The sequence below is a fragment of the Stylophora pistillata genome, chromosome 3 (assembly GCF_964205215.1).
Source record: "Stylophora pistillata chromosome 3, jaStyPist1.2, whole genome shotgun sequence".
Taxonomy (NCBI): Eukaryota; Metazoa; Cnidaria; class Anthozoa; order Scleractinia; family Pocilloporidae; genus Stylophora; species Stylophora pistillata.
In genome coordinates, this window is record NC_142521.1 from 34,343,465 (window position 1) to 34,371,185 (window position 27,721).

Below are 27,721 nucleotides of genomic sequence, written 5' to 3' on the forward strand. Positions count from 1 at the left end.
TAAAGGTCAAATTTCAAGACATAGTCACACCTGCTTGCATCAAATACATATACTGACAAGCAAATTAAGGGTGGATGAAGCACCAAAGCTCACAAAAAAGGGAAAACAACAAATATCATGACGATATCATGAATATATTTTTTTTCAGCCTGTTGATATTTCGAAATTTTTCGTGGAGAAATCCCCTTACTGATCAAAACGGAGTTGTTCTTCGGATCCTCTCTTTAACTTGCAACAAAAGCGTGTGTCGGGTCGTATTAACCAAATGCGAAAGCTGATAATTAACAACATAAATAACTGATGCATCTGCTCAACATCAAAGAACTAATTTACCTGCTCAGCTGGAGAACTTTAACCAGTGTAGTAATGATAATGATGCATCGTGGTAGCCGTGCTGATACCTTGAAAATAAACCAGTGGGACGTTGATTTGGTGACAAAAATCCTCGATTAAAGCAATGCATAACAGCCTTTAACTCGGCCAAATGAATAAAGAGGGTGAGTTTCTAAAGAAACTGTGGTGCAGCGTCGGCGAGGTAATTTGGTTTCATCAATGAAGTAGAAATTGTAAATTTGCCACCGTAAAGAGTTAAAAAGCTGACGTTTCGAGAATTAGCCTTTCGTCAGAGAGTAGCGCTCGGCCAGACTCAATAAGGAAGATGGCGAAAAAAATTGTTTAAAAATTCAATGATCCCTTTACACACTTGCAAAACAACAGGGAATAATCTTATCCAACACCTTGTCCTGTTTTCGGCCGGACTCAGTAAGAAAAATAGTGAAGAAGAAGCACTGTTTTGAAATTCAATTATCTCTTTGCACACTTTAAGAACAGCAGGGAATAATCCTATCCAACACTTTACCTTTTTTACTGACTGGCAAAACATTTTAATTAAGTTAAATTTTGTAAAATGTTAAATTTTGGCTTTATAAAGTCCCATATTTCTGTGATATAACTTGTGTTCTCTGAGCGGTATCCTTTAAGCTTAAACATCTCCCTTTCTCCTTATTTTTTTTAAGTTTGGGTACGAGTTTTGTCATAACCATGGTTTCAAACTTATTATTCCAGCCGTAAACGATTGTTCAAACACAATTTACAAAGATAGCAGGAAACCGAAGAACTGAGCTCATCAATTTAACAAAGACCACGGACTTGCAGAAGGTTAGATTTCCAATGGACATAAACTTTATTAGTGCTGAACCTCGTTGGTAGCTAAAACATCTCAGTGCCAAGCAATTATCTTTGCAAGGAAGGAACTCTTTGATCATGCTGTAGTTTTATTTTTAGGGTAAAGTTGGAAATTGGTCTGGAATCTTAAATGTAGTGGGTCTGCGTAGCTTCATGGCTTGGTGCAACAAAATTAAGAACTTGGGCTAGAAATTGACCAAAACAGCCAATTTCAACTGTAAAATTGACTTAAGGTGTCTCTTTTCAATTTATCTCTTCATATTATTAGCGTGCAGGAGCGGACGACGGAAGAAAGATTATTTCCCTGGTCATTGTCTCAGTGCAGTGTTAAAGGGTTTAAAAATTGTCCTATATAGAGATAAAATATGTTTGTGAAACAAAGTACTTTATGAACACTATGGATAATTTCATTCATCCAGGCCCTAGAGAGAAAGCTTTCTGTATGTCGTTTTCCATTTAAGGAATGTCACAACAGAAAGTTTGTAACTGGTGGTTGCTTCTTTTTTACTTGAAGCGAGAAGCCTAAACTCAAACTTGATCAAACTTGGTGTGAAAACACACGCTAACCAGCAGTTTGTCGATTGACAGAAAAATTCTCGATCGACTAAAAAAAAATCTTGATCAACAGGAAAATTCTCGCTGGAAAAAAACTTCTCGATTGAAAAAAAAATTCTCAATCAACAAAAAAAATTCTCCTTCGACAAAATGAATTCGCAATCCACCGAAAAAATACTCAACCAGATAAAATATTGTTCGACCGATGAATACGTTTTCTCGATCCTTTAAAATATCTTTATATCATCGCAAATCTTTCTCGTAAATATTTTTCTTTTCGACCGATGAAAACGTTTTCTCGATCGTGAAAAATTTCTTCATCATAAAACAAATTCTCAATCTACCAAAAATTCTCACGAAGTTAAATTATTGTTCGACCGATGAAGAAAGTTTTCTCCATCCTTTAAAATATTTTTAGACTATCACGAATATTTCTCGTAAAAATTATTATTTTTTGACTAATGAAAAAGTTATCTCAGGAGCCCATCAGATAAGGAACAGATAAAGATGAGTTATTGACACTGAATAATTCAGTTCTCTATTGTAATGATGAACAGACTCTTCTGGCATGTTGACGTGGTTACTTTAAATGTTTCCCAACCGGTAAATCTCTTTTTTTAGTCAGTTATCTTTTTAAAATATGAATTTTGTCAAATAATTACGGAGGCTTCTATATTAGATTACTAATATATATGTTTCATGTTTTATTATTCTTTTGTTACTACCTGGTTTTAGATTTCATGTTTACTGGCTGGGGTTGAAAACATAAATTCAGATAATTGTGACATTGTTAATTTTTGATCACATCCTCTGTAAGACAGACGTTGGGCGCTCCACTATTTAGATGTAGACGTTCTTTGTTTTGTTGGATTTAGTTTATCGAGACGTTAAGAGCAAAATCGTTCATTTAAAGTTCAGCGATGTCGCGTTGTTAATAACATTGTTAATTTTTAATGACATCTTTTGTATGACAGATGTTGGGCCGACCACCCCGTGTCTTTTTGGATCTAATTCATTGAGATTCCAATTGCAATATCTTTAGTTTTAGCTTCTCTATCGAAGCAGTAATCTCCTTATTTTTTATCTTGCTATATAGGACCTCTTTAGCCGGATTATACAAAACCTTGTTTAGTCCTATTCGCCGTCGGTACTCGAATTTCGCAAGCTCCTGTGAAGGATGTGAAAAGTGCCTCACACACGGTAGGTACACTCTGAGGATCTATATTATTGTGAGAAGTTTCCAACGGTAATGGTACGCTGGGTTTGGCTGCACCAGCCAGCGAGTATTTCTTAAAATCTTTTTTATAACATAACCAAAGTAAAGCGCGCGCTCTGATTGGTCAATTTAGCGTCCCCCATTTGCCCATGGGTGTACGCTGCTGACGTGAGCAAATGCAAAGACTATTTTTCCGCGCGCGCTTGTTTTTTCTGGTCACGTAAGATTTGTTAAATAAAAGGGAACTCTTTAGCTACAATGTATCAATGTTATGTTATAAAACAAATGGTAAACACCACACCGTACACTATTGAGTTATGGATGCACTTTGGAGGTTTGCTAAGCACTCAAGAAGCTAGAGTCGCTCTCGGCTATCGCCTCGGGCGACTCTTACGCTTCTTTCGTGCTTAGCAACCTCCCAAGTGCATCCATAACTCAATAGTGTACGCTGTGGTGTTTACCATTTGTTAAATTGTATTGTTACCCGCGTTTTGGCAATAAAATTATAAATCACATTCTAAGTCTTTAGCATTGAGTTTATTTCAATCAACTATTTGTTAGTTCGTTATTTCATTAGAAAACCATGCTGTTGTGTTATTCTGTCCTGTTCATCGTCATATGGCATGTACAGCTAAGCCAAGCCAGTGAGCAGTGCCGTCGCTCCACATATTCAGAGTACGGTCACCACCTTTCCGGTCACGTTGTTTCAACTCAAAAAACTTCCAGTATTAGTGAGTGTGGGATGATCTGTTCGAGCGAGTCTCGCTGCAGGAGTTTGAACTTCCGTATAAAAGATAAGTCATGTGATTTGAATGATGCAAACAAACATACTCACCCAAGGGATTTTGGTCCGAAGGAAGGATCAGTTTATATGAACAAGGTATGACCTTGACGAATTCTATAAAAAGAAAATAAAAGTGTGATTTCTCCCTCTAGCTCAGCCTTTTGTCCAAACTTTGGAGAAAAATTCACTGTCGTTTAGGCCTCGTTGCTTCGTGATGACGACCAACTAGTAAATTCATACTCTCCCAAATAGCCGACAATATCGTAATTGATTTATAAGAAGCATTTGTGTTATCGACCGACCGTAGTGTTCGGATGGTTGCAAGTTAAAATACGGCGTGGCCCATAGAGTTTCTAAATTTGTAATAGTGAAATAAAGTAAACAGATGAAAAGATGCATAAAAAATAAGTAAGTGAGCAGCTAAAGCAATCTAGCCAATAACCATCTATAACATATGATCTACATGTTGATACATTCAAATCTTCCTCGGAAATTCTCAATAAGTGGCCTCATGCGGAAAGCGGTTACTACTGACTTGTATGGCCTTGACGGATCCCTTAAATAAAAGGAATGATGATATCTATCAATACAGCTTGACGCACCACGATAATTATTTCCACATCCAATGAAATTTTTCAACTATTAACGAAGTGAACGTGGTTAGTGGTGGGAATATAGTAAGATACACACTCACAAAACAAGTCGTGGTCTTTTTATGTTTTCATTATCCTGAAGACTTACAGTCGTTCGGTTTCGCGATTTTGCTGTTGAAAAACTGTAAGAAGTAAAAGCAGCATTCCTTTTTCTTGTAAAAACAAAGCAATCATCGTGCGCAGCTGGGATACCCAATTAGAATATAGAATTCTTTTATTGTCGCCGAAGCTTTCTAAGATGCTACTCAAAAGCGGCTTTCATTATCATTGTCATTATTATGGTGTGCGTTTCGTGTAATTATTCTATATACTATTTATATTATCTATAGGATGATGGATCAAAATCTTGCTCAGAAATTCTTTACAAGATGCCTCAGGCAAAAAGCGGTTACTATTGGATAAATATTGGAAATCAAGACGGACAAGTCTATTGTGATATGAAAAATCATGGTTTGTAAAACAGGACAAAATAAAACACAAAATGTAAACGATAGTGAAATAAATTTAAATACTGCCATCAGTGAAAACTAAAATTTGGAACAAGATGGAAAGCAGATAGTTTAGATTACATATTTTTTTTTTACTTTTCGTTACTGAAACTGTTGCTTCAGTTGTAGTTTCGGGCAATTTAAAGAAGTTAAATCGTCACTTTTACTAGTAGACGGACAACTTCCTGTTCTTCATAACCTCTTCAGTCTTTTATTTTCGATATTCAATTGAATGATGAAATACGAGTGAGATAGTCTATGCTTAGAATGAATAGGCGTTAGCTGGGAAAATGGGTCTGTCAGGTTTTTCGAGGCCCATAGAAAACCGCTCAGGGAAGTATGTACGTTTCTTCAATTCTTTTTCTTTTTTCACTTTTTCTTGCTACAATAAACCATATCAATAGTGCAACATACCAAGATTTCGTAAACACAGTAGTTTTTACCGGATTTTTATCACCGCTTAAGCTACTTCTTTTAATACTTGACACAGTTATCTTGGCTGATTATTAGTTTCATATCATTTTCTTATTCGCCAGGTGGTGGATGGACCTTAGTTGTGAGTATCAGCTCAAACAATAACGATCACCTTCAAAGCGCACCCCGCAACTGCCTCAACGCCTCGCTTTGTGTTCCATTTACTGATCAGGACCAGGGTAGAAAATTGAGCGACAACGACATACACGAACTAGCAAAGACAGAAGGTAAACCTGAAAATTATATACATTATTAACCAAAACCATGGCAATAACAATGATAAGTCGGAGAAGATGGGAAATTGTTTATAAAAATATGAACATTTTATTGCGAGTCCTTTAACCCTACTCTGTAAACACTACAAGCAAGCTTTGATGAGACAAATACTATAGATGGGCCTCTGTTTTGGCTCCAGCCTGTAATTCAAATGTATATTCTAAATTTTCCGGCCAAGATTTGATGTCTAAATATGTAAATTGAAAGTCAATATTAAGTTCTTATTTTACAAGCATTAAAAAACAAAACAAAAAGGAAATCAAGATCCTGGTTCAAAAATGCAAGGACTTACATGACTTAACAATTTGCAGCGAGTTTTTTCTTTGCATGTCAGTCAAATGCACAGGACGCTGTTATATAATTTTTTGTCTTCTAGGAATTTTCAGGGTCGATGTGCTGCAAAATGGAGGCAACCTTTCGCTTACAGTCTTCTATCAGGTAATTGTCTCATACCTATTCATTTATTTATTCATTCAATCATCTTTTCCTAATTTCATTTACTTTTCCTCCTTTCTGTTTACAAATCTATCAATTTCTGTTTCTTTCGATAAATCCTATATTTCTGCGAATCGCTACGATATTTCTCATAGTAATGCTAACATGTGACGGAGGCGTCATTTCACGGAAAATTGCTCAGTAGGAAACTTATTGAAACATAAAGGCGATAAGATTCATTGACAAGATAAGAAATAACCAAGCAATTCACCACCAACATTTTTCCAAGAAAGTTTTTAATCTTTTGAGGAAATGACCGACAATTTCGATGCATGACCTTTCACCCCCTCTTCCTCACGCCTGAGTTCCTACAACTCAAACAACTGAATAAAAGTGAGATGGTAACTGATTGGCTTAACAACATAAAAGCGAAGTATAAAAGGATAACTTGAAAAATCGTCATACACATACCATAACATAGTCTTTCTATTTTTACATTTTAAGATACCCAGTGGACCAAACAAATTCAACTCAACATGTCGTCGAGGGAGGCAAGTTAGTTATTTTTGTGATATTGCTCGCTTATCTTGGCTGCTTTATCTAAACAGCAACCCCTAAGGTTGATGCATATGTAGCCATGATATAACAGTGGTCTCAGTTATTAATTAAGGCAAGAGACGGTGTTTGTCCTAAAAAGTATGAGCTTGAGGGTTGATTAAGCGATACTGCCAAATCTTGATTCATTAGCTACATTGATAAGAGATCTTGACATCAGGTGCAAGTGGCCTATATTAGGTAGCAATAACGTGGTATCAAAAATGTTATAGTTGTCGTTAAGACGCTCAATATCAAAGTCTAATGAACCACAAAGTTTGTGGGTAACAAACCTCGGAATCTCATGACCTCCTCAGGACAACATGACTCAATAGTCTAAATTTCTTCATCAAAGTAAGAATCAGAAGGATTAGGTGATCACTTCCTCCTCTTATGTGCAATATGAACTTTTTGCTCTATCCTTTGAGTCTGAAAAACTGGTTTTCGTTCATTTTAGTTGTCCACGTATCATCATATCCCATTCTTATCCCTATCATTGGGAGACTAACAACTGCACAAGTGTTAACAAGGGATACCGCATTGCAGCCGGATGTCACAGCGGTGGGTAAAAATTTTGATAAAAACGAAAAAAGCCTTTGCAGATATCTTACCTGTAGAGTAGTTGAATAAAACCTTGTTTTTCATTATGGAGGAAAAAACCATAAACCCGGCAGAGCGGACAAATAATTTGGGGTAGACCTGTTTATAAAGCATGCAGGTATACATAGGGAGGAGAGGGAACTTCTTCTTTTGACTGCATCAAAACAAACTAGCAGCCAAGAAATCACAAAAAAGAATTCGGTCGTCGAATTTGCAACTGGTGTTGATTTTGATTCTTTTTGGTAGAAAGGATGCGTAAGTTTTCACATTATATTTAAGGCGAAGTAAACCATTCCCTTCAAAGTTGCTCCAAAGAGGTTTCTCGGTCTCTAAGATTGAATCATGTTTTATCAAAATGCAACGACGAGCCAGCTTATTTCTCGGTAGATAACCAACCATTCCCTTATTTTAAAATCATATCTCACTTACCTTTAGTTTTTGACGGACACGATGACCAAGAATGCAACAACACCCAATGGTACTCGTCCCAGTACAGTAAGTAGTTATCTCCAGAACTATTTAAACAGTTCCGTCAAGTGATGAGAAGTAAATGATGATGTGCATCTTTACGGCTGATCTATTGGCTCCTTGCCTTCTTTTTTATCTTTAACTCTTAAATCCCAGAAGTGATCAACATTTAACTTCTCCTCAAACAGGTATCGAGAATACAGTAAAAACTCGCATTTAGGAACCTTGGTTTTTCCAAGTTAGCTTCCGCAGGTTGTTGTATAAATGGTGTCTACTGTGAAGTTAGACTACCCAGGTTCTAAATCAGATCCTCATTTTTTGTTTGAAAGAGAAGAAACTTCTTCTCGTGGGTTTATGTGTAACACAGATTGTATACCAGCCTCAGAGTGTCTTGCTTTACGCAGTTTACCTATACACACAGCTGGATATGTTGCACAACTATGGGTGTATTGACAGTACAGTACAGAGATCTTATAACAATGTCGGTATTCTGGCTATTTTTTGTTGCCCTTTTTTTTATCCCATGTGATGTATTGTAATATCTTTGAAAATACTCTTTATTCGAAAAATAAAAAGCTGTACTGAAATTTTAGCCTACACACTTGGTACTTGGCAGTACCAAGTGTGCAGCAAGAGCTTTCTTATTTTCTTTTTAAGTATTCAATGTTCAACTGATATAATCTGAGGCAACAGAACTCAGACTTGAGACAGCTAAGGTGCGTAGCAAAGGTCTTACTTATTCGTTGCTTTCTTTTTCGTCCCAGACCAAGGGAAACGGGCTCTATATGGCCACCCATGTCCTGAGGTACCAATCCATGACAATTTTGGAATATACAGAAACCATACAGGAAGGCTGTACGTGAAGTGAAAACTGAAACAGTTGATGGAGCGGAGTATCTTAAAGGAACATTTAAACTCACTGTGATTTACACAACATTAAATCGTTAAAGCAATAAAGAAAAATACTTCAGAACAACAAAACTCTTTGATGGAGCTATCGACATTTATCAACAAAGACAGAAGCTGAAAATTGCAAAATACTGGTTTATGCCCGTAAAAATGTTGTCCAACTTGGGTCTATAGATCAACTGAAAAGAGATACTGATACCAGAGCTCGTCGCAATGGGCGCAACGAAGCTCCATTCTTATCAAAAATGGTAACCTATCAAGCCGAAAAATTTAGTTATTCCGTCGGCTATTTGACCTTCCCTCCGTACAAGGTGCTTCTTTTAGCATGCGTGAACAGTTGAATTGGGGGCGCAAATCTTGGCATTAAATATGCAAAATTGGAACCCCCGAGGGAAAAGGATAAGGTAATGCGCATGTGCGTTATGCGTGTGACTAAGAAATCGTGTGCGCTTGCGCAGGTAAACATATGAGCGACCAGATGAACTAGCTAGTAAAAAGAGAGTTGCTAAAAACATAGTCTTATCGGATTCCAATAACAAAGTAGAAACACTGAGAGAGTTTTTCAGACAACTAGGGATTTAGGTATTCCTATTTCTTTCTGTTTCCCACCCGGGTTTTGTTAACATTAGTCCCATTTCTACAACTTACACCATGATTGCTTGCGTATAATCAGAAAATTATATGCAAAATTGCGAAGGGTTAACTAAAATATGGAGCAATCTAAGAAATGATGTCTTCCGTTTGGCATAAGAAAGAAAAGCAACATTCTACTTCTTGGATCAAGGTTGTGATTATTATCATTATTATTATGTATTTAATTTAGAAATATGAAACACAACAGACATCATCTAAAGAGGTATTGAGCACTGAAAAATGCGGGGTACCCAAACCCCTTTACATACTTTTTGATTATTTCTTGACGCCCACTTGAGAAAACCTTGCGCTGACGCATTCGCTTGAGAGTCTCAACGGCTGCACCTAGGCATCCTAAATTTCGAACTTAGGCCTCTCACGGAGCACCAGAGTATAAAAGGTAATAATTCATCATCTGGTTAACAGCCAAAACCTTCAGATGAATGTTGCCTAATCAAAACATTTCTTAATGTACAGTACTGTGCAAACGTAACGCAAACGATAATTCTCTATTATTGCGATAATCGCGATTTATCGACGATATTTAAACGGTGTACATGTTTCAGTTGGAATGATATGTCGGCGATATTTCGCAAGGCTATTATTCTAACAACCGCTATATATCGCCGATAGATCGTTCAGCTCCAAGCGAATTATCGGTTCAGGCACAACTTTCAACTACCGTCAAGTCCTTCCAATGAGTGTCCGTATGTGGAACTACCAAGTCAAATCAAATCAAATCAAATCAATCAATTTTCTTATATGCATACATAAAAGGAAGCGTCGGAGGTTATCCCTATCGAGGACTCCCCCTACGAATACAAATACTGCTTGTAAACCTTGAACGGATAACACGAACCATGCGACAGGAAACATAAATCTCTTTTCACTAATTTCAAAATTATGTGGGGAACTATGGGAATAAGTGTACAATAAGAACAAGTATTGAAGCGGAACAGTTACGTTAAAGTTATCTGCCTGGAATAACGTTACGCGTTACAACTAACGCGTTACGTGACGTAAAGATTTCCGCTTTCATTTTCAAAACTAGGTAGGCCCAAAAAATAATTGAGAAGTTCAGGAGGTCAAAACTCCCATGCGTCTGTGCGAGTTCGTTTCGATAGTTGCGGTTGGATATTTGTTCAGTCTTGCAAACGGAAGCTTTGCAGTGGGTTTGTTATATCAGCATTCCCTTTGACTTTCCAGCGAAGCTGGTAAGAGTCTAGAAGAGAGCCCAAAAAGGGCAGAAGCGCCAAGGTAAGATTTTAGCTTATTCTCTGTGATTGATTTCTTCGCCGCGACAACTTAGCGATACAAACTTAGTTCCAATTAGAGATTTCAGCAATTCTATAACATTTTCCGTTGTTTGGCAGAACTCTTTTGCGAGTCAATTCAGGTATGATGGAATTTTGTTACCTTACAATACCGGTGCGGCTTTTTACTTCCCATACGAGCCGTGCGTTTACCCAAAACATTTGTTTTGGTCGCTGAACTGGAGTCTATGAAAAACTTTAAAAGGCATGTTCAGACGGGCATAATATTCTAAAATCTTAACTGTTGAGTAAGCTAATGCGTCATCACAGTAACCTTTGGGGCACTCGACACAGACCTCATGTCTTCGCTGTATTTTTCAGTTGTTGGTTCGCTTAAACGATTTTTTTTCTCTAACATACTTTCATTCTTGTATCCAGTAACATCACATAGCAAACATAAAACTTTATCATAACAAAATAATATTGGCATGATTTATTAGCGAATGACTCTGGTTTGATTCATCTCGGCTTAGTAAAATAAAACTGCATTATTCTTGATTTATTTCATCATTCTTGTTATTCGATTAATGTCTCGTTTACATGACTCATTCAGCGGCATTATAAGGTAAGGCGACCAAGACACTGTAATCCAACTATTCCACAAAACGTACCGAGTCAATGTCGAAGCGGAAAAGATTACATGGAAAATAATCCGTTTGTTCTGATCTCTCAAACAATTATTTGGGAGTTCTGAATCAAAGTAATAAAATTACTAATAATTAATAAAACGTGTGCATTACTAAACATGATAAATTCATCAGGGAGGGAAACTGAAAAAGTTTTAAGAGGACATCCGCGCAAAAATAAAAAAAAACTTAAATTTTCGTGGCAAGGCTCGAAAACAAGCAGCTCCTAGTAGAACAAGAAATGCTCTGTCTTTTTCCCCTCAAATATGTTTTTATTTTCGAAAAAAATTAAATTTTCGCTTTCACCCTCTGGAATCGATAGGTCGATTCATAACAGGTCGAAATTGAGCACTTCGCCCGCTTCGCGTTTCAAGATATTGCGTGTAGAGAAATCCGATCAACGTGCGTTCTTTAACAGACTCTTTTTCTTCATTAAAATGCAAGTTTTTTAGGAATTGGCTCTTTAGCAGCTTTAAGCCACACAAAAAAAAAAAGTGCTCTCGTCAGTTATAGTAACTGTTTTTTTTAGCATGTGCCATTTTTGAATCCCGTCAAACTACGTATGTAAGTTTTCAAAAGAATAAACTTCAAAATGGCGTGAAATTTAGTTTGTTCAAATGTTTTCTCGCAACATAGGAAACTAACGCACTGAATACAATATGCTTATTGCGTGACCAACAAGCTAAGGAGCATTCTGCCTTCGAAATAACTTCATATCCAATAGGAGAACTTCTCCAGAGTTAAAAAACATTTATATGCCAACATTTGTTAGGTTACATTGTTGCCGCTGTTATGAAATATTTGTTTTTGCAGAGATATTCTGCCATCGTTCTATCTAGTACGAATATGCACCAGTACGAGTGAACAGTATTCGATTAAGAACTTTGCTGGTCTCTTGCATACGCATCTTAAGCTTCTACTCCATCTTGAACGTGCAATATGTGCTTACCCGTACCTTTTAGCTAGCATAAGCATTTAGTAAACGAAAACCCACAAGTTTTCTTACGGGAGGGGGGGGGGGCTTGCATGAGGCAAGTCTTGCGCTATTTACATTCACAAGCCTGTTATCCTCAATTTTCTCAGCGAGCTTATCACTGCTCTTAGATGCTGGCCGCTTTCCAATGATCTTTTTATGTCTTTTGACTTTGATTCGTTAATTGACCGCTTGTTAACCCAGTTACGCATTTCACTCGCAGAGCTATTTAAATGAATATTCCAGAACCTATGTTACAAATGTTCGCGGACATAAGACGATTTTTTCAAAGGAGAAAATTTTACTCCACGTTCACAGTCAAATGAGTAAATTGAACGCATTTGATTACGTTGAAGATGATGGTGAAAAGGGTAGTTTGGAAAATGTGGAATGCCGGAATTCCGCGCCGGAATACCCGGAATACCTGGATTTCCCAGAATGACCAAAAAATAATAAATTAAAAAAAAAATAAAGTAAATAAATAAATAAGAATATTGATGATTAAAAATTAATGGTAAATTCACAACTTAATCAAATAATTTAATGCGAAATTTATCTCTGAGAGTATCTGAGGGTCCCGAAAAAATAAACACTTACCGGAACTGTTCATGGAGATGCACGTATTAGAATTAAAAAAAAGTCTGCGTCAGGCCAGTAGCCCATAAAGCCTAAGCGACGAAATATTTGTACTCTCCCTTCCCCTGGATGGGATCCTAGTCCATCACATGGTTACTCCCCGTTTTAAATTCGCCTCCACACGTTTACACACCTGTAGGATGTCTAGGGCGCAATGACCATTAAGCCGGCACGCTTTTCCAGCCGGAACCATTGCAGAACTGATTAAACAACTGCAATATTTCCAATTAGTTCAATAGTTTCAATTTTAAAAATCTCCGAACTATTACAAATTAATACTCTACCTTAAATAATTATTAACCACACATTGGGAGCTATCAAGGCAGCTACCAGCCGTCTCCAGTTAAAATTGAGAGATCGTCAGTTACTCGACACCTTTTCGCGTTAATTATATATACCTTGAATATATACCTTTGAATATAAACCTTGTACTGATGGATTCTTCTCAAGAAGAAAAAGGACAAAAATGGACTTACTCCTCGGTTGTCTCTGGAGATGGTGAGTTTTTTTTTCCAGTTACTTTTTTATGGTTGTAGTTTCACTTGAATGCAAAATCTGACCCACCACGTGGTCCGTTGTCTTTATTGGTGGTACTCCTAGCGATTCCGAAGTGTATAGGCACTGTTTATCATCTTTTCCTTAATATATTTCTATTTGTAATTAAACCACACAGAATCGAGTAGTTCAGAGAAAGAGCTGGAAAAAAGGTAATGGAAACTCTAATTAGAAGTATTTGTACCGGCGTAATTGTTGATGATAAAAAAATATGTTGAAAAGAGATGTTTAGGCCGCTAGGGGAGAGTCTTTCTGGAAAGCTCAGTTATCTCATTCAGGTGAGCCCCGTCCACATACACTTTAAAAGGTGTTGGCGGGTCTACGCGACTCCTGTAATTCGCAAATAATTCCTCAAGCCTTCATATTTACCTTAGCTCTTACTGATGTGTCTGTTAAGCCCGCTACTTTGTGAATACGTCTTGCACGACAGTTCGTTCAATAGTTTTGAAATGTTTGGAAATAGCTTGCACAGCACTTATTGTTAGAAGCTATCACAAATGAAAAGCAAATGGATACAAGAGTACTCATCGGAAAAGATTTAATCCATCAATATATGCTAATGCTGGGCCCTAAAACAACAATTATCGATTGTTAAAACTACAGGAACAAAGGGTCTTATTCAGAGGCAGTAATTGTAGTCTCCCCGAGTCTCTTATCTCTTTGGCACACCTTTAATACACAAACGTGGATTAGCTTAAAAGATATTTCCAGACAGAACAATAACAAAAAGTGAAATCAGTGTGCCGCTATCACACATGACAAAACGTGATTTCTTTCCTTTCCAGACAAGATCAACTATTTTGTTGTTAACAGTTTGTGGCAAATGAAATAGTTCCAATGGAAAAAAGTCGCTTGCCCCTGATTCAACTCCCTAGTCCGATAAGAAAAGGAAGATCGAAGGCTTGCTACCATACTCCTTTTTTTTCTCATCAAATCAATTATTTGATCACAAGCCCCCCTCCATGTGGTTACCTCTTGAGTACTGTCTCAATTAGCTAATTATCACTCTATAGTGCCTTTGATATTGACGAGAAGTCCATTCATGCACGTTACAGAAAGAACTCGAAGTCAAGTAGATCAGAAATATCTGGTAGGTTCATGAAATGTTCAAGACGCGTTCGTATGTATTTGACATCCGGAATTTGACCAAGACATAGAATGAATTCATGACATTGTCACGACAGGCGATAAATTTATGTTCGTGGAGACCATCTAATAAGCCACTAAAAAGAAATCAACTTTATGTCTGAAGTTAAATGTAAAAGAAAAACCCTAATGTCTGAATCTATCAAAATATATATATATATATATATATATATATATATATATATATATATATCCTTAATTGGGTTTCATATGGGGTTATAGGCTTCCCCTACCCTGTCACCTTGAAAATTAAGTTTCCCGGGAGACCACGTCTCCGATCACGTAAATCACATCTTCCATTGCCGTGTTGCCAGCATGGTTGTCCTGATAGTGTAGTGGTCATCACACCTGACTAGTGACAGGGGGACGTGGGTTGAAATCCCGCTTAGGGAAAATTTTCTTTTCAAACAGTCGTCGATCGAAAAATCTCAAAGAATTGTTAGCAAATATCAAAGAATTGTTAGCACCATCTCGTTTTAAAACTGCCAGCGAGAGACAAACCATTCTTCATAACAATGGCTGCTTCAAATGCGATAGGAAAAGATGCGACCTCTGTCAGAATTTCTTTGTTGAATCTAAATCATTTCTCAGCTTTCAGACGGGCAAAAATTACACCATTCACTCCAGACTTTCCTGTGACTCTAAAAATGTGATTTACTTGGCTTCCTGTAAGAAATGTCGCCTGCAATACGTGGGATCTACTACTACCGACTTTAAAGTGAGATTTCGAAATCACAAATCTGCTATGCTCACAAACAAAACAAGTTGTGAAGTAGCGATACACTTTAACAAAACCCCACACACCCTGGACGATTTTTCGTTCCAATGCATTGATCAGGTACAGGCCCCGAGTGGCTCTGTAGAGATCGATAGGCTTTTAATCACAAAAGAGGCTTATTGGAGTGCTCAGTTGTTCTCTTTGGCACCCCATGGTTTGAATAAAAGAAAGGAATTTCATTCGAAAAATAGAATTTACTATAATTAACTTTCCATCTTATATTAGGCGCTACTAATTGATCGTTCAAAGGCCCTTTTCTTGGATTTTGTCGGCGCCTTAGGTGTGGATTGGACTCAGAGGCCCTGCCAAGGGATCTTATTATGATTAGTATCATTTAAGGGCCTCTCCAAGGATTTTGTTGCTAATTTTCCCTTTCGGGCTCCAAAGGCCTTGTTTTGGGATTTTGTTACGGTTTACAGTTGTAGTTAAAAGTGGGCCTTCCTTTTTTTAATGCTTGCCGCATTGCTTCTTTGCAATTGGCTACGCCACTCATATTAACATATTTAATATTCTTATCTCTTAGTTTTTAGGGTTTTTTTCTTGTATTTTGCCCATTGCTTTCTTTGTAATTAGTTTTTTTGTTATCTTTTTATTAGCACCAGTTCATTAGTCGTTATCTGTAATTACGTAATCATTAGCACTTCGATCCTATTTAATGCTCTTTTTTTATTTCAAAAGTTGTAAATAACTGAAGAAGGTCTCTGACCGAAACGTTTTTTATTAAAATATTTCATATTTTTTACGTCAGAAGTTGTCCATCCTCGCAATTTTTAAACTTTCTATATGTATATCGAGTGCTCAACTGTAAAGGACTTTGACTCATGTGCCGTTTAATCACCATTCTTGACAGGACTTTAGAAACACATAGATGAATAAAAACACACACGTACATATATATATATACATATATATATATATATATATATATATATATATATATATATATGTAACATATATATATACATATATATATATATATGTAAAGTATATATATATGTAACATATATATATACATATATAACTGCAGACAGTACTGTTTCGGCCTTCTGGGCCTCATCAGTGCAGTGCTAATGCTAGGATGGGGGAGAACCGAGACGGTCACCCCAAACGACCCAACCTTTGTGGTATCGTCTAAGCCATGCCAGAGTGCTCAAACTAGAGTAAACTAGCGAGCATGCGCAATTGCAACGGCAATGACTCATCCCAGACAGAGTGCTCAATTTGGACATGAAAGCAAAGCTTTGTATGCCAAAGAGCTATATCTAACTGCAGACAGTACTGTTTCGGCCTTCTGGGCCTCATCAGTGCAGTGCTAATGCTAGGATGGGGGAGAACCGAGACGGTCACCCCAAACGACCCAACCTTTGTGGTATCGTCTACATATATATATATGTAAAGTCCTGGCAAGAATGGTGATTAAACGGCACATAAGTCAAAGTCCTTTACATATATATATATATATATATATATATATATATATATATATAACTGCAGACAGTGCACACTGTTTCGACCTATGTGGGTCTCATCAGTGCAGTGCAGACACTGGGCCAAGGGGAGGCACCAGAAAAAACCAAAACAATAATCATAGCCCCTAGCCAGCCAAGGGGAGGCACAACAAAAACCAAAACAGCTAGAAAGCAAACCGGAGGGAGTCACCATGCACGGATGCGATGACACCACGGGCACACCACTGCCCATAAAACACGCGACGACGCCTGTTAGACTTGCACCGCCTGAAGGAGACTGGTAGGTAGGACTTCAGGCGGGCCTTGATGGATGCAATCACCGCCACGGCGCTAGGACGAATATCACGAAACCGGAAATCATTTCTACACAGCCAGATACAAAACTTAGAGACATTGAGAAGATAGACAAAAACACGCGGAACAGAAACAAGGTCAGTAGAGTTAAAGCCAAAAAGGACATGACGAAGAGTGATGACAGGACACATAGGAGAGAAACAAAATAGCAAAGACTGCACCCAGGCGAGAACACTCTGAGCAAGTGGACAATAAAAGAACAGATGCTCGAGCGACTCGACCCGGGGCCCACAAAAACAAGAGAGGGGAATAGACAAACCAAACGAGGAAAGACGCCGGGCGGTGTACAGGACGCCGTGCGCTATCTTCCAATTCAGATCGATAACACGACGATCAAGATGAAAGAAAGATAAGGCGCGCCACGTGGCAGACCAGTCGAGATTGGGGTAGATGAACATAAACTTAAGAACACAATGAGGCTGGACCACGTTCTCAGAGAGAAGGTACAGGTAACAAGACTTAGCAGACATTGTTAAGACAGGAGAACAGACAAGAGGACACGAAGAACCATAAACCAGAGAGTTTTTGGACGTAGTGAAAGCCCCGTCGAGCTTACGCCACGCCAGTACCAGAGCTTGATAGAAGGGTGGCAAGACCCTAGGGTCAAAACTAAAAGGACGAGAAAACACAACAAAAGGAGAGACACCAAACAAGGAATTAAACCAAAAAGACATGAGAGTGACCCAACTGTAAGGAGAAGAGACGAATCTCCTCACCCATTCGCCCAGGAGGGCCCTCACCTTAGACTGAACGTCCACCACAGAGAAACCCCCAAAAAGGGGGGATTGAACAACGGCAGAACGAGAGACAAGCTCCCGCTTGCCAGACCAAAAGAAAGAAAAAACCAGACGAGAGAGCGCCACCTCCACCCAGGCCGGCATGTGGATAAGAGAGGCCACATACCAAACCCGGGAGAGGGCAAGAGCGTTAATAACGAGGGCCTTGCCACGAAAAGACAGAACACGAGCACGCCAAGACTTGAGAACATGGTCCACCGCATTGATGCGAGGGCGCCAGTTGTCTTACTCAAGGTTACCGGGGCCAATGAAAACCCCCAGCACCTTGAGCTTGACAGGAGACCAGTCAAAAGGAACTGGGGGGTCCGTGCGACCCCGCCATCCACCCAACCAAGAACCCTTAGATTTGGAAAGGTTAATCCTCGATCCAGACGCTAATTCATAACACCTATATATGTCAAGAGCAGCCGAGATGCCTTCATCCGTGGTAAGTATGAGAGATGTGTCATCCGCGTACTGAGAGATGGGAGACAGCGGAGGACAACCTGGGAGAGACAGACCCTTAATACAGGGGTCTGCACGAATGCTACACGCAAGGACCTCCGAAACAAGAACATACAAGAGTGAAGATAATGGACACCCCTGCCGGACACCACGAGAAAGACTAAAGAAGGGAGTCAAGTAACCATTAACATTTACAGCACTTTGCACACAAGTATAGAATAGGTCAATCCACGCTACAAAGGACGGACCAAAACCCATGGCGACCAGAGTGGACCGCATAAAACCCCAATCCACCCGGTCGAAGGCCTTTTCTTGGTCAAGAGATAGGATCGCAACAGGGGTGCCAGAGGACTCGGCATAGCTCGCAACATCTCTCAGTAATGCGACATTCTCGCCAATGAAGCGGCCAGGGATCCCGCACGTCTGATCGCGATTGACGACAAGGTGTATCACGCGGAGAAGACGCCCGGCCATGGCCCGCGACGCCAACTTATAGTCCACATTTAAAAGAGATATGGGCCGCCAGTTCTTAGGATCGAGACGATCCCCCTTCTTGAATGACAGAGTAATGACACCTCTACGCTGAGAGAGAGAAAGAGAGCCAGAAGAAAAACACTCATTAAGGACAGCCACAAGATCAGCACCAACCACATCCCAGGAACGGAGATAGAACTCCATAGGGAGCCCATCTAGACCTGGGGTCTTGTTGCGTGCCATACCCTTGAGAGCGTCAAGGACCTCAGATGGTGTGAGTAGGCCCTCGCAACTATTGAACTGATCCTGAGGAAGAAACGAGGACAGATTACCGAGAAGGGAAGATTGGACATGAGAGTCTGTAGGCGAAGCAGTATATAGACCAGAATAGAAGGAACCAAGAGACGCACAGAGAGCAGCAGAAGAAGAAACAATTGAGCCATCAGGCTCTCTCAGCGCAGAGATGCGACGGTCGGCAGAACGTTTTTTCTCTAAACGAAAAAAATAACGCGAGGAAGTCTCACCTTCCTCAACCCATTTGACTCGCGCCCGGACCTGGGCCCCCTTCGCCACATGAGAATCTAGGCGAGCAAGCTCAGAGAGAGCCGACCGCAGTGGATCCACACAAGAAGTAACCCCCGAATCGACTTTCTCCTGGAGATGTTGAACAAGGCGCACCAGGGCGTCTCTACATGCAGATGTCTTACGGGCCCTACTGGCACAAAAACGTATGGTCAGCCCCTTAATCCGGCTTTTCCCCCTATCCCACCATTTAGCGAGAGAGGGGAAGCGAGGGACAGCAAGACGCCAGGCGGACCATTCCTCTCGGACAAGTTGACAATAATCGTGATCTTCCAAAATTGAGGTGTTGAGCTTCCAGAAGCCAGGGCCAGGTGGGACGACGTCAGGAACAGACACAGACAAACACAAGCCACGATGATCCGAGAATGGACAGACATACACAGAAGCAGAGGACACCGATGGGACCCATGCAAAAGGAATCCCAAACATGTCAATACGCGACGCCAAACTCCCGTCCCACCTGGTCCAGGTGAACCCCGGAGAAGAGGGGTGGAGGTAACGCCAGATGTCAGTGACGCAACACGCATCAAAAAGATGACTAAGCGAGGAGGAATTATCCCTAGATGCAGTGGCAGGAACTGGACCACGTCGGTCTCGAGCCCGGTCAAAGACGGAATTAAAATCGCCAGCAAGGACCGTAGGTATTGAAGGGTCAATCTTCGAATGTAGGCCATCAAAGAACTGATCCCGTGCAGGGTTGCAATTGGGGGCATAGAGACAAACCACCCTAAAGACCTTTTCATGAAAAGAGAATTCACATTGCAAATAGCGACCATCAGCAGACCAAGAATTAAGAAGAGAGATACAAGGACGATAGAGCACGACGCAACCACAGGAATGGACAGAACCCGGAGCTAACACAGAAGAGAAACCAGACAAAGAAAACCACAAAGAACATTCAGCCCGAGTAACACAGTGCGTTTCTTGAAGGCAGACAACGTCAACCTTCACAGGGAGAGATCGCAACCACTGCACGAGACCAATCCTTTTAGACTGGTCCCGGATACCATTACAATTTAAGGTAAGGATGGAAAGAGCCATCACAAAGCATGAAAGAAACATCATGACTTTTTCTTAGCCGCACGACTTGCGTTAACCCTAGTAGCAGCCGAAGGGCCCACAGGCAATTGAGGAGTGCCTGGGGTCCTCTTAGCTGGACGGCGCCTAGGAGTCGAGGAGGTAGAGGGCCTTTTGCGTTGGCCAGAGGCCGGTAACATATTCACATCCTGAGAGTCAACAATGGAACCCCAGTCCTGAGGCTCATCTACGTTAGGTAAGGTACTATTTTCACTATTTGCATTAGGTTCATTTGCAATTTCATTAACTAAGATAACTTCCCCATTGCCAGCGCTGGCCTTATCGTTAATTATATCACTACTTGTATTGTTAATTATTTCACTACTTGTATCATTAATTATTTCATTTCTTGTTCCAGGCGTCGGGGCAAGTCCGAGAGAAATGACCTTCTTTGTGACACCTTAAACACCTGCCTCTATCAGGGCATGCTGCAGACTTGTGTCCAATCGCTCTACAAATATCGCAGCGGAGGGGCTGGCCACGGTACCAAACTTTACATCTAACCCCCTTGATTGACACAAACCGGGGGATTTCCTTAGTTCGCACCATCGATACAATTCTAGAACCAGTGGAGACATCGGGCAAGCCCGGCCAAACCTGGTACCTAACGCTTTTAACTACTCCATAACCTGACAGAGCGGTAGCCACCGCATCATTTGGCCACTCATAAGGGTACCAAGAAACCACAATATTAGTGAACTGGGGGGGGGGGGAGGCTCTATGACTGAGCACTTAACCCCATTGAGGACAACAGAACCCTGTTCTTCAAAAAACAATTTAGCCACGCCCTCCGTAAAAGTGACCCTGGCTATACGGCCAGGACATTCTTGAATGGAAACTACTTTATGTTGTGATTCCACTGCAAAATAGTCATTGAAGTACTTAACCACCTCAGATTGTAAAGTTCCAGCGGGGAAACCAGTACACCGAATGTCTATGGTCTTCTCCAAAGGCGGAGCCATGGAGAAAAAAAGAAAAAAAGGGCAAAGCCCAAAAAGCCCCAAACGGCTGACCCACCAAGTTCGGACCCAACCAAAAAAACAAAAAATTGGATGGGTGACGAACAGCGAAAAGAGAAAAAGACAACTGGAAAGCTTTCCCTCCCGGCAGGTACTCACAAGTGCAGAAAAGGCAAAACGACAGGATACTTACAATTGTCCTGACCAAAAATGAGCTCCTCGCCAACAAGAAAAATCCCGCGGCATGTGGGCCTCATCAGTTTTTTTATGTTTAAGGTGGACGGCCGGGTCCCCGATGAAGGGAGGTGCAATCCCGCCGACCTACATGTCTAAACCCAACCCATGGCAGGCGTGCAATGCCTTAGGGATGGGGACCATCATAAACGAGGGTCACCAGACGCCAAACTCGCTGGGGAATCGAACCCCACCTCCCTTAAAAATTACACACTCACTCCCAGAAATTAAACACACCCGCTCATTACTTAACTAATTATTTTCTTTTGTTTTTCTTTTTATGACCTTAATTAATTACTTTGGGAACTTTTTGCGGCAAAATTCCATAGCAGTCTTAAAGTCCTCATCTCTCAACCCAATAAAGCGGGGATCTGAAGTGCAACGGCAAAAACGTTTGCGCTGATCAAGCGGTTTACGAGCATCAACCGCAATCTCCCACAGGATTGCACGGTGGTCTGCAGAACAGGCTGCCAGTTCCGGAACTTCACAAAGAACATTAGGGCCTCCATTAAGAAGATCGCTCTCGGGTGAAACCGCAGCACTCTTAGACGGGGCTGAAACGGTAACAGGGGAAGCGGGGCGTTTCCGGGAAACGGTGGTCCGTAAACCACTGCCGCCAGCCATATCAGCGTCAGCGGGACTAGCAAAACCCTCAGCCGCTGGTATGATGACATCATTGTTACCAGCATCACAGGGAGCAAAACGGTCTTCACGTGCATCTGAATCTGGGAGTGAACAAGCATCATCCTCAGAGTCAGCAATGACAGGGTCTGTGGATCCTTCTTCAGCGAGACTGATCTCAGATGGTGGAACTGCCGCAGGCTCCACTACAGGCTCAGCAGCCGGAGGGGCTCTTGCAGGGTTAGGACAATTACGGGCCAAATGACCTTCTTTGGCACACTTGAAACATTTACCCTTAAGAGGGCATTCGGCGGAACGATGGCTAACTTTATGACACAAGTCACAACGTAGAGGCTGACCCCTATGCCAGACTTTACACCTAGCCCCACGAACAGAGATAAACCTGGGTATCTCCTTTTTCACTACCATCGAAACTATCCTAGACCCAGTGGAGACAGACGGTCTATCAGGCCAAACCTGATGCCTCACACTCTTAATAGAACCATAAGCTGACAGGGCAGAGGTGATGGCTTCATTTGGACCCTCAAAGGGGAACCAGGAAACCACCACAGTTGACAACGGGGGAGGGGGGGGGGTGGGGGCTGAGCCACCCTACACTCCACCCCATCCAGCACCACCGCACCTAACTCCTCAAAATAGGCCTTAGCTGGCTGACCACCAACAGCAAAGGTGACTCTGGCCACACGACCAGGACACGCTTGAACCGCCACAACACCATATTGAGATTCCTTCGCAAAAAAGCCAAGGATCAAAGGCATGACGTCCGGGAAGGACAACCCCTCGGGGAGCCCCTGACAGTCAATGTCAATTGACCTCTTAAACAAAGCAACCATAATGAGACCAACTAAGTTCGGATCAACCCAAAAATCCCAAAAAGGGATGGGTGACCAAACTGAAAGACCAAAAAAAAAGAAACCACTGCCCAGGAGGAAAAAGTCGCAAGTTTTCCCTCCCGGCAGGTACTCACTCATCCAACTAAGACCTCGAAAAAACCACCAACAACAAACTCCAAACCACAAGGGTAAGAAGTTCCACTGTTTCGACCTAGGATGGGTCTCGTAAGTTTTTTTTATGCTTAAGGTGGACGGCCGGGCCCCGATGAAGGGAGGTGCAATCCCGCCGACCTACATGTCTAATCCCAACCCATTGGCTGGCGTGCAATGCCTTAGGGATGGGGACCACCATAAACGAGGGTCACCAGACGCCAAACTCGCTGGGGAATCGAACCCCACCTCCCTTAAAAATTACACACTCACTCCCAGAAATTAAACACACCCACTCATTACTTAACTAATTATTTTCTTTTGTTTTTCTTTTTATGACCTTAACTAATTACTTTGGGAACTTTTTGCGGCAAAATTCCATAGCAGTCTTAAAGTCCTCATCTCTCAAACCAATAAAGCGGGCATCTGAAGTCCAACGGCAAAAACGTTTGCGCTGATCAAGCGGTTTACGAGCATCAACCGCAATCTCGCACAGGATTGCACGGTGGTCTGCAGAACAGGCTGCCAGTTCCGGAACCTCACAAAGAACATCAGGGCCTCCATTAATAAGATCGCTCTTGGGTGAAACCGCAGCACTCTTAGACGGGGCTGAAACGGGAACAGGGGAAGCGGGGCGTTTCCGGGAGACGGTGGTCCGTAAACCACTGCCGCCAGCCATATCAGTGTCAGCGGGACTAGCAAAACCCTCAGATAATTTTGGCCAAGGTTGCAGGCAATGTTCGCGTAAAAGGGATTATGTTGTTACCTTTCAGTGTCAAGTCCGCTTGTCTAGAATGAGGTTTTTGAAGATGAATTTTACCAACAGTTTGATATCTTACTTATACTTATACTTATTGAATAGGAGGAAGGGGTTCTGCTCTTTTCAAATGACTAGCTGAATTCTTAGAGGAAAAAAAAACATTTTCATTCTGTTTATAGAACGGTTTATTCTACTTTGTCGTGCGTCTATTCAGTAATCGACCATGGATGACGTCAAATTAAGCTAAGGACAAATATATCACACTCGTTTTTCCCCTTCCATAGATGTACTCTCTCTGTCTAATGTGTCTTTTTGTCGTCTGTGTCGTTGTTAACGTAGTCTGATACATATGCAGGTGTAATAGAGTTTTGCTAGATCTTTATTTTCAAGATCTTTTCTTTTTCACTCTCATAAACTGGGTGCCGATTTTCACAGTAAAATTACAATTATGCTATCATACACGCCGCTTAGTAGCCATCATGTCATTTCACTCAGTGCCTATTATTTCATCGTGCTAGTGTGTTCACCTTAGTACACGTTTTCTCGAGGAGGGTTATAATTGTGAAACTGCAGGTGCTAATAGTTTATTGTTCCTATGGCGGTGGTGCTCGAAGGCTGCAGGTCTTTGCTTTTATCTTTTCTTATATTAATATAATGTCAAAAATCTTTACGAGAACTAACTTGCGTGTGATGTCCAGGCCTTCCTTCATGTGCGTTTATACTCCACTCTTCGTCCCTTTTTCAGGCTCTGATGTGAAGAAAGGTATATTGTACTGCGCTTTCTTTTTAAAATCTTTACCAGCCTCATCATAGTTTGACCCTCCAGAAGGGTTGAAGTCAGGGGACAGCTGTATTGGACAATTTGGTGTTGTGTGTTTTGCACCACTGAAGTGGAACATATTAATCGTCGTGGGATCTAACAGTCCCAATGCCTAGTAAAAGGAAAATTCAGAAAATTAAGAATGAGGAAATGTTAATTAGCTGAGACTAACATTTCTCCGTAAACTGACCTCTTTTCAGATGACTGAAAGAGCTTTAATTAAAGAAAACTGATCGGGAAAAGAATTGAAATTTTACAGTCAGTCCTCTGCACATACCATGTGGGCTTCATCGAACCAGTTTTGAAGCGCTCGCCATCTTGTGGAACAATATTTCTTCGCACCTTCAATGTCACCACACAGCACATGAGCATTTCATCAGACTCATTCTTTGGAAATTCCTCTTCTAGGTAGTACAACTCAGAAACTCTTGATTTCAGCTTCTTAATAAACTCTTCCTTAGCTGTATCGTTATCATTTTGTTGTGTAACCAGCCGTGCTACTTCTAGCACCTACGAATAAGTGAACAAAATAACATATAAGTGGTAGAACAATGTCCAACTCAGTGGCAGATCTAGGGGAGGGGCACGGGCGCCCCCCCCCCCCCCTCCTTATTCATGACAAAAAAAATAAACGCAGAGGGAAGAAAAGCCGGCAGGTGAACAAGCGCAAACAAAATCGCCCCCTTCCCCTTCCCCTCCCCCTCCCCCTTCCCCTCCCCCTTCCCCTCCCCTTCCCCTCCCCCTTCCCCTCCTTCTTCTCCTCCCCTTCCCCTCCCTCTCCCCTTCCCCTTCCCCCCAACCTCCCCCTCAGCTCAAGGTCTGGATCCGCCGCCACTGTAATTGTACCAGATGCAATATTTCAATATGCATTTTTGTTCTTTTATGTAAAGGCTACGTCGAAAACGCCCTCAGACTTTTAATTATTTCCTGACCCCCTCACCAATGCGGATGCATTTTGACACTGACTTTCCTAATCATTGTTCATGTTTTCATTATAAGAATCTTTACCGTTCAGCCGTTCTCCAGTTGGAAGCGACCTGTTCGTTGATCTTGACTTGTCAGCGGTATTGTTGACATACACGTAGGAAAGAGGAAGCGTGGCCAAACCGCTGGACACGTTACTGGAGACGCAATATTGCATATGATCTCTTCTAAGATACCTACAATGGAGATGAAACAATGAGGTGATCAGACCAATGTCTCAGGTTGTGACTACGTAGCCACACGAATCCGCGTGCGCAAAGGGGTTGTGCACGGCAACTGCACACAGCACTAAACCTTCGGTATATTAAAAGTTAGCTCTATATCCAGGTGATCGCTTTGTCTACCTCTTCAATATTAACCACAATATTTTTACAGTATTCTCTGGGAGTACACAAGATAGATCTTATCACAAGTTTTCATTTGTAAAATTCAGAAGAGAAGGTAAGAGTTTCCATACAGGTGAAAAACAAACAAAAAAACACTCTGAAGGTTTGAAGGCGTGGATATTGTATCATAGATTAGCTAGAATAAAAAAAAAATTCATTTGGTGAACGACTTAATCCATGCCCAAGTACATGTAGACACTTACGTAAAGAAATCTTCAATAGGTTTACCAACGCTCTCCCCAAAAGATTCTCTTAGGGACTGATTCACACTCTTTCCGTTTTTCTTTTCCCACATGCTTATTTCATCGGAATTCTTCATGAGCACTTCAAGAAACTCAGGTTGTAACAGACGTTTAACAAAATCTTCTTCTAAGACACCTAATAAACGTGTGAAGAAATTAAAAAACATGTTAATATACCTCCCAATTGTATTGAAAGGTGAGTTGATATAAAAAATTCTTACCCTTAGCCCCTTTGATTGATATTTTACGGAAGTACGATGCTAATCCGTTGATACCAGCTTTGCATTGTTCTACTGAGCGCACCATTCCAACCAAAACACCATACTCCATGTTCTTCCTGTATTGAACAAAAGTTTCTTTGATTTCTCTGAATGTCCTCAGCAAATTTTCCAAGTCTTCGATATTGTTTGGTTTGAAGCGATGAAGACTGTTTTTCATTTCAAAGCTTGTGTCACACAGGGGCTGCCAACACCACAGGTTTGGACCAAGGAGAAAATCACCCGCGTAATAGTTGACATCGTACGGCGTTCCAAAAATGTGTTGTAAATAGTGCTTCACCTGAGCCAAAGCCTTCCTTTCACGTGGTTTCAATTTATGCGACTCAAACGTTTTAGCATTTATTTCAACCAAAAGGGCCAGTGCTTCATCTGTAATAACCTTGATATTTCTCGGAGACGGGTCATAAGACCTATATTTTGCTCGTATTTCAGCTGGAGACACGTTCGGCTTGGTGGAGATTCTATTTGGATGAAGCCGGTAGTAGCTATCTTGTACTTTCTGGAGGAACTTGTCCAACCCTTTGGTAATGGCCTCCTCAGAGTAGGAACATCTCTCTGCTTTGTTGGAGATATTCTACCCGGGCATGATGCATCACCTTTGCTTAGGAGTACGATTCCAGCAATGAGGAAAGCCAGGCCAGTAATGGCCAGAAATCCTGTCAAAACCAGCAAGTAGACAGTGCGCATGGTCTGGCAGGGCGGAATACCTCTTAACCAAACAGAGTGTCACAGTAAGTGAGTATTCTGATAAGATAACAGAAATCCAGTGTCCAGTGATAAGGAAAATAAATATCTTCAGAATCCTAATGCATTTATTAACAATAATTTGTTTAGAATGTATTTCTGAATAAGACATACAGGCCTCTACTCATGGCCACCTTCAAAAGTAAGCCTAGGTCACCATGAAAAAAACTTGTGTTCTGGAAATTTCCTAAACTC

At 40.9% G+C, this 27,721-nt stretch overlaps 2 protein-coding genes, 1 long non-coding RNA gene and 1 pseudogene across 8 annotated transcripts in view; 1 reads left to right on the forward strand and 3 right to left on the reverse strand.

Moving 5' to 3' along the window:
* LOC148735759 (uncharacterized) overlaps positions 1-249 on the reverse strand; it is a 2,378-nt gene extending 2,129 nt beyond the window's left edge. For both annotated transcript variants that reach the window (XR_015999332.1, XR_015999331.1), the window contains exon 1: positions 1-249. This exon is cut by the window's left edge and continues 343 nt beyond it. This is a non-coding gene — a long non-coding RNA (uncharacterized LOC148735759).
* A 227-nt stretch (positions 250-476) lies between these two features.
* On the forward strand, positions 477-8,696 carry LOC148735760 (uncharacterized). Of its 4 annotated transcripts, XM_088755370.1 has the most exons (11): positions 477-535; positions 1,066-1,158; positions 2,837-2,940; positions 3,534-3,836; positions 4,723-4,843; positions 5,418-5,582; positions 6,008-6,069; positions 6,571-6,617; positions 7,118-7,221; positions 7,696-7,755; positions 8,493-8,696. In XM_088755370.1, exons 4-11 carry the CDS (start codon positions 3,540-3,542, stop codon positions 8,594-8,596), a joined length of 960 nt encoding a protein of 319 aa, XP_088611496.1. In that variant the 5' UTR covers positions 477-535; positions 1,066-1,158; positions 2,837-2,940; positions 3,534-3,539; the 3' UTR covers positions 8,597-8,696. The 4 variants fall into 4 exon arrangements, with proteins under 4 accessions (XP_088611496.1, XP_088611497.1, XP_088611495.1 ...); XM_088755371.1 differs by lacking the exon at positions 477-535 and having other exon boundaries at positions 902-1,158; positions 3,518-3,836; XM_088755369.1 differs by lacking the exon at positions 477-535 and having other exon boundaries at positions 903-1,158.
* An 8,234-nt stretch (positions 8,697-16,930) lies between these two features.
* LOC148735761 (uncharacterized) lies at positions 16,931-18,231 on the reverse strand. The gene has a single exon (XM_088752995.1). It carries the CDS (start codon positions 17,999-18,001, stop codon positions 16,931-16,933), a length of 1,071 nt encoding a protein of 356 aa, XP_088609121.1. The 5' UTR covers positions 18,002-18,231.
* A 5,669-nt stretch (positions 18,232-23,900) lies between these two features.
* On the reverse strand, positions 23,901-27,563 carry LOC148735762 (uncharacterized; annotated as a pseudogene). Its single transcript, XR_015998266.1, has 5 exons — positions 26,726-27,563; positions 26,466-26,640; positions 25,859-26,052; positions 25,170-25,464; positions 23,901-25,004 (listed from the first exon to the last, which is right to left on the reverse strand). The product of XR_015998266.1 is annotated as an uncharacterized LOC148735762 (transcript).
* Between the last annotated feature and the right edge of the window lie 158 nt (positions 27,564-27,721).

Excerpts from the sequence above, each read along its gene's own strand:
- LOC148735761 (XM_088752995.1), bottom strand. The coding sequence starts at position 18,001 with ATGCCGGCCTGGGTGGAGGTGGCGCTCTCTCGTCTGGTTTTTTCTTTC.
- LOC148735760 (XM_088755370.1), top strand. The coding sequence starts at position 3,540 with ATGCTGTTGTGTTATTCTGTCCTGTTCATCGTCATATGGCATGTACAG. Across the intron at positions 5,583-6,007 it reads CGAACTAGCAAAGACAGAAG|GAATTTTCAGGGTCGATGTG; the intron begins GTAAACCTGAAA and ends TTTGTCTTCTAG. Across the intron at positions 6,070-6,570 it reads CGCTTACAGTCTTCTATCAG|ATACCCAGTGGACCAAACAA; the intron begins GTAATTGTCTCA and ends TTACATTTTAAG.